Genomic DNA, 13,962 nt, shown 5'->3' with positions numbered 1-13,962 from the left:
ATTTGATTCAGCTGTGTTGGAGTAGGGATGCATCTAAAAGCTGCAGGACGGTAGCTCTCGAGGGCTGGGATTGGGCACCCCTGCTTTAGAGCACTTTAATGATAGAGTAGCTCTGGTGTGAAAATGCAATATTTTAATGACTGTACTACAGGCAGAACGTGATCTGGGATTGTCCATCCATTTTCTTCTGCTTATCTGAGTTCAGGTCGAGGGGGCAGCAGTCAAAGCAGACTCGCCATGGCCACCTCTTCCAACTCATCTGGGGGGGACACCGAGTCGTTCTCAACCCATCCAAGTTTTAGTGAGGGAGAAACGTATTTAATCCCCTTTTGACCAGCAAGAATTTGGATCAAGTATATTATCGAACGAAAGTTTCATTGGCAAGTATTTAAGGATTAGGACTGCACAATTATTCAGAGTTTAATCTCAATCACGATTTTGGCTTCCCACAGTTACTGAGCGATACTGAAAATGGAAAGCAAAAGTAAATCGAGTGCTCCCTACATCAGCGCCTCACCACAAGTCTGCATGTGCCAATCACAGCTGTTCCCTGCACTGCACTGCTTGTTTTCTGTCTGGAGGAGTACCACTGTATTCAAAGACAGATTATGCAACAAAATTCAAATGTCTGCCACAAAAGAAGGCAAAGAGCTGGACCCTAGAAGGCTTCAGAAAAATGGTCAACATACTGGAAAAAGATGTTATTCCCTCCCCAACTAAGTGACAAAACATGTGCAGTACACAAAGCAGGGGTAGATAGGTCAGGTACTTTACTTTGAGTTTTATTTACATCAACAATGAATTTAGTAAGGCCTTTATTTTATTTGTTTGCTTTTAGATGTACTTAGGCCAATTGAAGAAATGCAGTGTCGCCTGCAAAGACGTTTTAATTAACAGAAATGCAGAACACTGCAAAACTGAAAGCACTCCCCTGTCAGTTTCATTTTGTGTTACGTTTTGGTACAATTCTTATTTATTTATGTTTCTTATTTTCCTTCTAAGGGATGCACTGAATTTAGGAGACTGAGGAGGAGTAATTTTATTTTTGTCAGGGGTATTTTGTGTTATGTTTGAATTGTTGATTTCTTATGTTAATATCATGTGCTATTGTCAAGTTAAGGGTTGAAGTTTAGGTGTTTTGTATTATTTAGGAGATAACACTAAGTCCTAGTATTATTATTAGTTTGTCTTAGTTAGTTATCCATGTCCCCTGGTTTATGTGTCATGTTCACTGTTGGGATGGTTACTTTTCAAATGTATTCCACTACAGATTACAGATTACATGCCCCAAAATGTATTTTGTAAAGTATACAGGTAAGTTACTCAATGAGAGTAACGTATTCTGAATACTTTGGATTACTTAATATATTATCATGCTTTTTACAACTACATGAATGTACTATTGCTGTGTGATTTATTACCATTATTGAAGGTTACTCTTCATACCAATACCGACTAGATTTTTAAATCTTAATATAAAATGAGTAACAGTCGGGTGGACATTAGGTAAGGCTGCACTTTATTTTATTTTTATTTTTTTAAATCAAATTTAAATAATAGACTGTTCACTTCTTTACAAACCGTTTAAATTATGAATTCAGAAGGAGTTTCTTATTTTGCTGACTGTAAGCAAACAAAATTAGCTATAAATTAAGTTACAGAACAAATGAAAAGATAACAGAAGTTTGTTGATCATGTCGAGTTTGACAGGGGAGGTTTTTAACGTGACCGCTAACAGGGCCGGTAGTCTTAGCGCTGACTGTGAAATTCATCAACAAGCCATATGACCTTAGACAACACATATTTTCTTAGACAACACAGAACAAATACAAACAAACAAACAAATGGCCGACCCATGACTCACAATAGGAAATCAGATTAAAGCTCACAGCACTGAAAAAGAGAGCTTAAGACAAGAAAAGCTCATTGGAAATCCCACAGAGTGTAAAGGACTTAGTCACACTAAAGACAAAACTGGACGGCATCTAGGAAAAATTCATGGTTACCCGGTGACTGCATGGCATTTTTTGCAAGTAGTTCTCTCAATCTGTGGAAGACCACTTTTGGTCACAATGTGATTGCACGGGTAGTTGTTGGAAGGCAACCTGTCTCCACAAAATTAAAGTCCCCTTTGGACTCAAACATTTGCAAATAATTTCTGTCCAGCGCATAAATGCAGATTGACAACTTTTTCAGTCAGTCTGAGTCGGTCTGTGTCCATCAGTCCATCAACTCAGCTGGTTGTATTTTGGTTATGTTCCTATATAAAAGCAAGGTTGCTGTGTGTAATTCTGCAGTTAAATCTGCATTTTGCAGCAACTACGTCACTATTTGTGGAGGACTTTCTGTTTCAGATCTATGAGCTTCTTAGTCAATGTGAATTTCAGTCGATGCAGAAAGCAACAGATTTGTTATTTGGGCTAATTTGTGAACGTTAATTGCTGTATCGTCACAAACAGACTGCACGTAGCTGCCAACTTGACTCCATTCAAACTGATAGCACACTGACACCACCTAATTATCACCATCTTGATGCACCAAATTGTGGACCTGGTCTTTAAATAAACCATTTCAAAGGCAAAAACATCATGAGTTTGTTCCATACTGGTGCAGTAATTTTGTGACTTAGTGTGACTGTAGCTGTCCTGGTCCGGGATCGGTGACCCAGGGTTTTTTGTTTTGTTGTTGATTTCATCATGATTTATCATTGCCAGTCTCGTTTTCAACACCCCCCACCCCCCGCGGTCTTTTCGCTACTCAGGTTAAACAAACCCCAAACCCCAGTAGCTGTCTATTGTATTGAGTGTCCACTACAATAAAAATAAAGGCGTTCTAACATCTCACCTGCTTGTTTTTATTAAGGTATGTACACGTATGTGCATGTACACTATTTTTATTAATAGAGATTTCACTACTGAGGTTAAACATGATATATAAGTCACTTAGATCACTTCTAAATGTTAATGTTTGGTTTATTTCAGTGTTTTATTTGTTCCTGAGTAAACCGGTTTGGCTGTGATTAAAGTTAAGCTTCATAACATATTACTCACAGTTAAATTAAGAGGGGACGGCAGTAAAAACTCCGGACCTGTGTGTGACATCATCAAGTACGAGGGTGTTCCAATTGTACAAATCGCGAGTCCGTACTCGCGTTCTCGGCGAGTCCGTACTTGCCGAGAACGCGAGTACGTACTCGCGTACTTGAGAATTGAGAAAGGGCCTCAGATTAGCCCCAGCTGTGCTTTCTTCCTGTTTTCCATTCCCTCGTTACTTCCTGGTGTGTTTTCCTCTGTGTTTTCAGCCATTTCCTAGTTACTGGTCCTGGTTTGTTTCCAGTTTAGGTTTGTATTTGAAGTAAGTTATTTATGGCCAAAATAAAGCTACCTCTTTTAGTTCACGCTTTCGTTTCTGAGTCCTGCGTTTGGGTCCTACATCCTTCCTTCCACACAGCAAATCCATGACAGAAGCATTACAAGAGCGAATGGGAAGTGATGGAAAAACACTGGGCTTGGCATTCCTGAACTGAGCCAGTGGTTTAGGCATTTTTAAAAAAGAATAATTTACTCAGGAAACGCTTGTCATTAGCAACTACAATAAGGAGGACATCTTTCCCCATCTGATTAAAAATGTTTATTTCAACCACACGTGCAGTATTACTGCTTGTAAATGCTTTTTGAGCCAAACATATTTTAGAGAATTACTGTACGAGGTGAAAATAAAATAGAATGGGAAACTTTTTGTTTCCCGTAATCACCGCGTGCTGAAGCATCGCCTTGTTGTGTTGACTGAATAGATACTCCAGCTCTGATTGCTCCATTGGCATGCAGGCACCAAATAAACAGAGAGAGAGGAGCAGAAAGGCAGTGCAGCATGAATGCTGTGTGAAGTCTACATACCGAAAACTGTGCGCGCTGGGACTGATTCTTTATTTATCCAGAAGGACACTTGGGAGAGGATTACTGTCATTATGCAGGGGATATACGTCTGAATCATGAAGTAGCCCATTTTACGTTTCAAGTGGAAGTAGACCGTCATGACCACATATTCACCTGGGGGATCAACAGAAATGAATTAGTTTCATTAACAAAGAATTTGAAGTTGCAGGCTGACAGATTTCATTAATGCAGCTCCAGACAGATGTCACATTTGATCTGGTTTTCTCCCCTCACTTCTACATTGTGTCCATTTGCACTCTGTTGTAGCTTTCTGCTGCTAAAATCTTTTTTTTTTTTTTGGTGTGGTGTGTGGGGCTTTCAGTATTTTTGCGAGCCAACTGGCTCTGAAATGTCTCAACGCATGATGTTTGAGGGTTTCATTTCACAAGACTGTGTGCTAGCCATGGTCCAGTAGACCCACTGTCATGTCTGTGCAAGTGTCAAAACTCTATATCCCCCCAATATGCGACGCCCAAATCTGTCTTGTGGAAACACAGTGTAGACTTGGCAAATCTTCCAAGTATGATTCAATATAATGCGCTCAGACAGATGTGGATCTTTTCTTTCATAAAAAAAGCAGACTCTTTTGTAAAAGTGATAAATGAACAGCAGTGTCCCATTATTCCTCGAGCGTTCACTGTAACTCGGTTGATAAAGCAGGACGGTGAAAGGATGAGCAAATCTCACCTGTGATGGATTTAATCGTTTCACTGGAGACCGTCTGGCCAATGAGATCATACTGAACGAGGCTGGAGGACTCTGGAGGGACCTCCACTGAATGCTCAGGCCCTTTGGTCCAAGTATAGATCATCTCCGTTTTAGGATAGGCATCTGTGGGCAGACAGCAAAGCCACACCGACATGAGTCACTGACTGTAAGCTGTGAGCAGTGCAGCAGAAAAACATAAGATGCTCAGAAGAAAGCAGCTCTTTGTATACTGTAAACTGTCCATATGTGTGCAGGTTTTACTTTGATATAATTGAAACATTATCATCACTGTAGATTTCTTCTTGTCACCAACCAGCTGTTAATAGCACCTTTTCCCCTTTACCACTTTTCTCCTGTTTTCCTTTGGATTGCCATTCTTCACACTGTTTGTATATGTGATAAATGCTACATCCTCTAGCACTTCTGCTTTTGCTTCTCAGATAATGGGGTTGCTATTCCTGGAACAAATTCTGCATATTGTTATGTAAAAGTGCATTAAACCAGAAACCATTAGGAACGAGCTACACATTAGTTATTTTGTCTGTTGTCAACTGTTGTGGAAATTGCTGCTAAACTTAAAACGTCTGCATTTATTGGGCCGGTGCAACAACACAAGTTTTCATTTACTAGCCAGCTTTTACCCGGACTTCATTTTCCTGGTGACGTGGCTGCTTGCCGTTAGGTTCATACGTTTTTGGAGGGATTATGTATAAAAATGGCCATAATTCCAAACTACTGAATCCAGTTATTTTGTTTGAACTTGAACTCAAAAATCCAAGATGAATTTGTTGCAGACTTTCAGCTTTTAATTCCACTGTGTTGATGTACAGAGGCAAAATTATTATTGTGTCATTATCCACAAACCTGTGGATCTAACTGTATGTAGCACTTTTTTACTCAGAGCGTTTTTATTCCAAGCCTTTTATTCTGAAAGATGCTTGGGCAGGTTGGGAGTTTGTTATCTTGCTCAAAAGCACATCAGTATGCTTACTGGAAGAACTGGGAAGTGAACCAACCTTCCCATTAAAAGACAAGCTCTACTTCCTTGGTGGGTTGGTGTAGTGAAACTAAGTTGAATTAATATATTTTATATGCAGCATGTATTATATTGCCTTTATTTTATTGCCTAAATTTAAAGAAATGACAACTAAGTCAAATTGATAATAACCTTTATCTCTACAGTTGTTGCTTTGTCTGTTGATAAAGGTTCAACGGTAACTTTATTGTCCCCAATGGGAAATTGATTTGCATGTCCACCCATGAAGCAACACAAAAAGCAAACAAACACACACACAAAAAAAGATCAACGTTAGTGTTAATGCTTAAATATATTATAATAAACTAATAATTGATTAATATAATAAATATTTTTTTGATTTAAGTAGGATATGTTATAGATAATTCAATTAATTAAGTCGTGTCCAATATTCCTACATTTGAGGTCTTTAAAGGTTCCTGTTAATAAAGTTGATATTCTTATTATTAGATTCTACTAGAGTAGCTTTGCATGACTCATAATTAAAATCAATCCCTATTTGTCTTACACTGGGCCTTAGTGCTGCCCCTCAGTTCATCCTGTGTCTGAAATGAAAATTTGGAGGAACTGATTGGCTGATTGGTTGCCCCTCTCAAAACAGAAAAGAGCAGTTGGGTGGGGCCTCAAATGTCCCTGTTACACTCAAAATATGTTTCTTCACCCTTAATAAACATGAGACAATCATTTTGAGTAAAATGCAACTAAAATATGCAGAGTATTAGATCACCATCCTGTGTGAGGTTTATGCCTCATCTGCGCTACAGTAACAGTAGTAAATTGGTAATTACCAAAGTAAATTTTTATGTTTTGTATGTACTGTTTTACAAAAAAGCAGAAAAATGTATTTTTACAGTTATTTGCTTGTATTTCTGAACAGAAAAACATTTTAGTGGCTGAATGTTATGCTCGATTTATTTAGTCTCAGAGAAGTTCAGTGTGCCAGCTCAAATTTACATATGAAAATGTAAAGTTTGTCAAAAACATATCTTTTTGTTTCAAACAGGTTTTATTGGTGTAAAAATGTAGACAGTCCCCTCTAAGTGAATCACAACAAAAACAGACAAGAAGTCTCCACCAAAAACTTTTCACTAATAATTTTTTATTGGTTCTACCAGATTGACTCATCATCTCACCTCCACTCTAGCATGAATAATTCACTAATCTGCATAAAGAAAACGATTCCAGTGCAGGTTTTACAATCTATTTTGGTAATTGTGGACCACACCATGACATCAGAACAAATGAAAGTAAAAATATATGATAACAGTAAAACTGTCCAATTAGTAAAGACTCAAGCTGCCACTTTGTGTCTAATTAAAGTTGTAACTGTCACACATTATATTACAAGTTTGTTTATTCCCCGTTGTTGCTTCCCCTCTGTTTTATTTTGTTTTTTGTGCGGATTTTTTTTTCTGTATTCTGTATTCTCACTGGCGAGGTTGACCAGAGTGCGAATGCAAAACAAAATGCCAGTTGTCTTGGCCTGCCACTCCCTATGGGACTCCATATCGGCAGGATACCAACTGTGCTGCCAAAATGAAATGACTCTGGTGTGTCATGGAGTGGAACGCAGTGCCTGTGCACACAAGTCCAGATGGAGAAACAGAAAAAGGAGACGGTGAGAGGAGAGAGAGGGGGAGAGATGGAGGAAAAATGAAGGCAGGGCAGACAGCGAGAAAATTAGCACGCAGGCACACATCGACGCGCACACATGCACCGGCTATGGAAAATAGCTGCATAGGTCTGCGCTATCCTGAGGCAGAGGAAGGGATTCTGACCTTTCCCTCGCTTCAGGCCACATCAGATCCATGGTTGCTTCCTCCTGACTGGAGGCTAGCAGCAGAAGCACAGGATGGTGAAAGGACGGGAGGAGGGGGGATGACAATAACCGAGGAATGTGAATTTGTCCTCCGCAATGTCACCAGATTGGGTAATTGACAGCGGGTGTAGAGGCAAACTCGTTGTCTTTTTTCCTCTCCTTTCTCTTGCAGATGTAATCTTCAAATCGCTGCTGCTCTCTGATAAGACGCAGCTGCTCGTTTTTTGAGAAGCTCCTTTATTTGAAATAAGTCATTTCTGCTGACCAGTGGGCCCACTGTGAACACTGGTGCTGAGTTGGGCGTTTATTGTTCACGATGAAGAATGAAACGTTTCATTATTAACTATAGCATTTAGTCGCTTTCTGCTCAGCTCTTTAGCGCTCCTTTTCAGCACAGCATCCATTTCAGTACCAAGAGGAGGAAAGTGGCTTCATGAACTGAGCTAGGAAAATATTTTCTTTGTCTTAGCCTTCCACTGGTGTTTTCTCTTTTTTTACCCACTCTGCTTAGTTTAGATTCAGATTCAGTCTAAACGCTCTTATTTGGTTGTTTATAAAGTGGTCGTGCTATCCTAACCGACTGCTACACAGCAGCTGTCCGGCCGAGGAAGCATGGCGTCCTGAAATAGAATCACACTATTCATCTTAGAATCCAGCTTTTTTTGTCCTTTCAATAAAGTCACTTCAATTGTGTTAGAGTGGAATACAACTGATTTACAAAATAATCATCCAGGTAACTCACATCAGATCTTTGCGTATTACACGCTCATTACACTGCCACCTGTTTTAATGTGCACGTTTATCTGAGTTACAAGAAGTAAAGAACCAGAAGTGGCTTATTTGCTTACACTTCTACTGTACTCTTGTATGTTTAGCTCAAAAAGTAATTTAACTGAATTGACTTACTCCAGTATTTTACATTGCTGTGACATTTTCTTCATTTTTGAGGTGATGAAACTGATTATTTTTTAATTAACTGGAAGTATTTTGATGGTTCACTTTCCATTTAAAAATGATCATTTCAGAGTGCTTTTTCTTTGTGTACATCTGCCATAGTGTGCAGCTGTTCTTTGGTATTGCAAAGTCCAAAGTGGGAGTGCTGGTGAAATTCCAGGATTTCAGCTTTAGATTAAAAATCTTAACTAAAATTTTCTACACTCTCTGTCACACTGAGTTACTCTGTGTCGAGTTGCTCAGGCAGCATTTTGTTTATTTTTATGTTAGACTGTCAAACATGCAACAGAGTGAGAATACACAAGGACTGGATATTGATTGTGTTTACATATCACTAATTGTTGTATTTAATTTTAAAAATTATACTTCCATTACTCACGTCTTCCCAAAGTAACAGACTTACAATGCTACAATGCTGTTATGTTATGTTATTACTCAGGTACAAATTTTCACTGTGATAATGACTTATTAATAAAATCATTTGACAAAACATTGAGGACGAACAGAATTCACATTCTGATAAAATGATAGATTTTTTTTTAAACTTTGAGTCCTTTTCCTCATTCAAAGGCACTGCAGGAATATTAGAGGTTAACAGTAATCTTACATGCATGTTTGGATCACTTTGTCCTGTCAGACCTAATCAGCAGCCTCTTCCTGTTTTCTCTCTTGTAGCACAGCCAGAACATTGAAAGGAGGCTCACTAAAATGGTACCATTTATTTCCTGTCATGATGTAGCTATATAAAAAGAAAATAAATCATCATGTCTTTCTCCTCATCTCAGCTTCTGTCCATTTAGTTTATATTTAAATAATACCATTAATATTAATAATAAATCCTATTGGATGGATGGATAAAATACTGACTTTGTACATATACCGAATTTCCCGGAGGAACCCACCCGAGGGATTATTAAAGTTTCATCTAATCTATCTACATTAGTACTCTACACTAAACTCCTGGTGTTGTAAGTGTTGTTCATCTGTTTGCATATTTTTGCATGTTTTCAATAAGTTTATGTTTGAAAAATGCTTTTTTTATATGTCATATTGTTACTATTACTTCCACTTAATTTCCCCCTTTTATAAACTATATATGTTGCAGTTGTAACAAAGCAACTGTGCAAACTGTGTGTCAATAAAGTTTTCTGATGCTGATGTCACCAACTCACACACAAAGAACTTACAGCTGCCAAACTTGAGGGGGCATGCATGTGCATCCATGGGGAAGTCCACGAGCTTCATGGGACACTCGGCGCTAATCGTCAGCCTGTTGCAGAACAGAGGAGAAGCGTTTGACTTAGAACCAATAACAAGGCAATAAGGGCTTTCTTTTAAAAGGTACACCAAAAACTACTGCCTACATGGTTCTATTTGTTCAGGTATTTTAAAACAAACAAAGGTGGTTTTTCAATTGTTGCTATGCAATCATTGAGTCTGCTGATCTTTATATAAAAAAGGCCAATTACTATCAAACAATCAACTGCTCTCCTGAATGAATGTGAAAGTTTGAGCACTGCCTCCACACAGCTCTCTACTGTGTACACAGCGAGAGCGGGTTTTTGATTTCACAGGAAATCTCTTTCATTGCTTTATAACAAACAAAGTCTGTCATCCCTCCTATCCCATTTTAATGAGCAAAAAACACTAAAAAGAGAAAACAAATACATGAAGTGTAACTAACACAAGCAGGCTTTTTAGATGGATGCAAAATTAGAGCTGGCTGCAATCTGTAGATTGGCATATTATTGGAGTTAATATAAGTACCTCATGGTGTAGAGGATGGTGCCGTTCTTCATGATGCGGAACAGCCTGTTGGGCGCCGTCATGTTGTGAGCGACGGACCTCTTGCCGTTCCTGAAGAAGGTGTCCGGTGTCCACACCTTTGTTACCATCAGGTTGTTCAACCTGAGAATCTCTATTGGGCCCTCGTACATCAACCTCCGGTCTACCCACATCTGGCGAAAAAATACGTCCATTGTGTATTCCTAAGATGGGAAAAAAGGACCAAAAATAAGACCAGCTGGAAGCAATTGCTTCGGTTTTTCATCCAAACATAAAGCAGGCTTGGTTGAGTGGCTCTTGGTTGAGCAAGATAGTCATTATCCTCAAGTATTGATCTCTGTGTCTTCTGTAGTTTGACACTCAATTTAGAATAAACAAAAAGAAAGTCATAAACAAACATGAGATAGGATAGGTACCATTTCAACGTCTGAGACAGGCCCAAAACTTGTCACATAAATGTCAGTCTTGACCTCAGTCACAGGACCTGTTGAGATAATGAAACAGACAAGTGTCACATTTAATGACCGTTTACTGGTGTAAATCCTTCAGTGTCGCGGTCATAAAAAGACAGGAGTCCTATTCATACTTGTTTAGCCAATCTAAAAGCCTTGCAGTAACTTATCTCTTCCAGAGCTGTAGCGCCTTTGTTGCTGTTTCCTTTCTGTTCACTTTAAAGCGAAGCTGGTACGCCTGCATGTCTGAACATCTCTGCTGACAGGCTGCTTTACAACCAGCAGTGAGGCATCTCTTTGAGAAATATGGCCGTAGAAACCCAGAACTGTACTTTTAGAACTTGAACTGTGCATTAGGATGTTTGTGCGCTGACATACACACAATTATTTAACCACACTCACTCAAACGTGCCAGCTCAGAGGCCCATCTTCAGTGGGCACAACTACCAGGCTTGTGCACAACTCAGCAGTGCTCGTGTTGTGATACACTGAACCACAAAGCAGTATGTTGCGTATGCAAATCACATAAAACATTGTAGAGAAAAAGGTCATTAAAATGTTGCCATAATGTTCCCATGAAAACATGTCATGCATGTCGTCGGCTTTCTACTTCCCCCATGCTGTTAAAGAGTTTCAGTAAAGCGTTCATGCTCATTTTACAGTCTTAACCCTGCAATGCCAAGTGCATCGTATTTGACAGATGAGTTTTAGAGACCTGTCATTTTTTTCCCCCAAAAAACCTAAAACAGCTGCATAGAAATGCCAGTCTGATACAAATCTGATGCAAATTACTGGGCTGAGCTGTCTACTAAGGTTGGTGGGTCAACCCCTGGCTTCTTCAGTCTTGGGCAGTTTCTTCATGGGCAAGAAACTGAACCTCAAGTTGCTCTCTGAGTGTTAACTGGTAAATGGTTACTGGACTAGTTCTTGTATAGCACTTTTCTACTCTACCTGAGCACTTAGAGCACTTTATACAACTTGCCTCACCCATTCATACCCAAGCACATGCGAGCACTGTTTTTTCTTTGGTTAAGTGCTTTTTGTCTAACATTCATAGACAGACTCTATTGGATCCATCAAAGAGCAACTTGGGGTTAGCATCTTTCCCATGAAGACCGGAGCAGCCAGGGATCAAACCACCAACCTTCCTATTATTAGATGACCTCATTAGAGTGTGAATGTGTATGGATGTTAAAAAGAAAACACTTTGCCATAGAAAAAGAAAGGTGCTGGCATGGGTATGAATGGATTAATAAGGCATGTTGTGTAAAGTGCTCTGAGTGCTCAAGTAGCCGTCCATTTAACATAAAATTTCTCAGCTTCAATAAAAACCAGTTTCAAAGACTTGGAATTTTCTGGCAATTATTTCATGGTTCAGGCTGTAGACTGTTAGGCTGTGCAAATAAAAGTGCACATTTATTTAATTATGGCATATTTGATGGTCATTTTATGTTTTTTTCTTAGAAACGTGTTCTTCCTCCCCACCATCACCAAGTGCTTGTTCACAGATCAATGACATTCTCTCTCCACCCCTGCAGGAGCTTTACTTTACAGTATCAAGTGCCTTGAGATGACTGCAGCTTTGAGCTATATAAATAGAATACACCAAAATTGAAATCTTTAGCCTCCCTCAGCAAGTGGATTGTTCCCTCTGCTCATTTAGAGCGCTTCAGGGGTGTAGTATGATTACTATGGGTGGAACTGACTTGATTTAAACCACACTAATGGGGTGTTTTGTTGCTCAGCAGTGAGTTTGCAGCTATCTTTAGAGTACATTTTACGTTCTCTTACATTAAAAAGTCCAATAACAAGCGAAGCTCCCTTTTTAGTGGTTTAAAGATGTCACCGGATGCTTTTATTACTCGATAATGTGGTTAGAGCTACGAGGTATGGCTTTTAAAAATAAATTTTTAAAAAGTAGCATAAATTACAGAAGAAATAAAATTTCACCTGGTGGTTTGAAGATTCTGGATATTTCCGAATGGTTACATAGCTGATATGACTACTTTTATTGCAGAACACTCTCAATAGTGCGCAAAAATAGTGCGCATTTTTCTAAAATACCTCCGAATCCAGGTCGCAGCCTGTTGTCATAGCCGTCCAGAAGTCGGTCCAAAATGCGAGTGAAATTCTCCGGATAGATCCTTTCATCCTTTTTTGTCTGCGCAGAGATTTTCTTCATACTATGAAGAAGAAGAAGAAAATCGGGATACTTGTAAGTTGAGGGCTAAAAACACAGCTCGGCGGCAGGTTTCAGCACCGCGGACAGAGACTCACCAAGTCAGCAAACAGAAAAAGTAGAAGAGGGTCCGAGTAAACGCGGGGCGCATCGCTGTCACCATCTCCTTCTTCTTGGCAGAAACCATCCTTACATGCCATACTTCAAGCCTCTTCACATCTCACCACCACCAGCACCAGCAGCAGCAGCACCACTACCAGCGGCAGCAGCTGCCTGTGTCCCGGAGTAAAAAAAGGGAAAGAGGAGCAGTAGGCAGGGAGCGACACAGGGCAGAGCGGCGCAGAGAGGAAGAGGGAAGTTGAGAGCCCTTTTCCTCCCGATCCTGCAGTCTCTCTGCCAGGCGCGCAACACAAACTCACACATGCACGCGCGCACACACACAAACACACACACACACATACGCGCACACACCTTCACCCCGAGCCCTGGTCACCTCTGGTCCGCATCTAAGCTGCTCTGCTGCTGCTCAGCACCCAGGCACACAAACAGTCCTTCCCCTCTCTCCCTCTCTTCTTCACTCTGTTTGCTTCAGTGTCTCACTTCTTTCTCTCCCTCCTCTCCCGCTTTCTCTCTCTCTCTCTCTCTCTCAGACACACACGCGCACCTCCTTTGGTCAGGACACAGATTAGACGTGCGCTGCTTTGAAATAGCTTAAGCTCACAAGAGTCACATCTCTGACTTCACCCTGCTGTCAAAACTGGAGAAGCAGGAAGCAGAGGCTTTCTCCATCTCCTCAAAGCCCATCTCAGCCCCTCCGCCTCCACCCATCAACATCTTTTTGCATTCAGTTTCCAGCTCTAAGAAAAAAAGTGTACTTTTTTTAGTCACCAAATCTCCAACAAATGAAGATCTTCTCACTCTGACCTCAGCATCGCTGCTCTGTGACAGCGTCGCACGCAGCCTATAGCCTACATGTTGAACTAGTTTCAGGAATGCAATGGTGAGCGCCTGTATTAAGATTCAAATGGGTCAGTCTTGTCGCAATACGCAATCACACACACACACACAAAGGCACACAGGTACTGTAGAGGAAC

General features: G+C 40.0%; 1 protein-coding gene across 1 annotated transcript in view; it reads right to left on the bottom strand.

Annotated features, from left to right (window-relative positions):
- Positions 1-13,692, bottom strand: part of gabra4 (gamma-aminobutyric acid type A receptor subunit alpha4) — a 30,875-nt gene extending 17,183 nt beyond the window's left edge. The window contains exons 1-8 of the mRNA XM_042225095.1: positions 13,340-13,692; positions 12,967-13,141; positions 12,754-12,872; positions 10,654-10,721; positions 10,220-10,440; positions 9,640-9,722; positions 4,623-4,766; positions 3,897-4,049 (exon numbers count right to left, since the gene is read on the bottom strand). Of these exons, the coding sequence (XP_042081029.1) occupies positions 3,897-4,049; positions 4,623-4,766; positions 9,640-9,722; positions 10,220-10,440; positions 10,654-10,721; positions 12,754-12,872; positions 12,967-13,055 (877 nt within the window). The 5' untranslated portion in view covers positions 13,056-13,141; positions 13,340-13,692. The remainder of the gene's footprint in view (positions 1-3,896; positions 4,050-4,622; positions 4,767-9,639; positions 9,723-10,219; positions 10,441-10,653; positions 10,722-12,753; positions 12,873-12,966; positions 13,142-13,339) is intronic.
- Between the last annotated feature and the right edge of the window lie 270 nt (positions 13,693-13,962).

The sequence above is a fragment of the Haplochromis burtoni genome, unplaced genomic scaffold, assembly GCF_018398535.1.
Source record: "Haplochromis burtoni strain Fernald_Lab_line unplaced genomic scaffold, NCSU_Asbu1 Contig_159, whole genome shotgun sequence".
Lineage (NCBI taxonomy): Eukaryota > Metazoa > Chordata > Actinopteri > Cichliformes > Cichlidae > Haplochromis > Haplochromis burtoni.
This window is presented reverse-complemented; position numbering and strand designations above follow the sequence as displayed.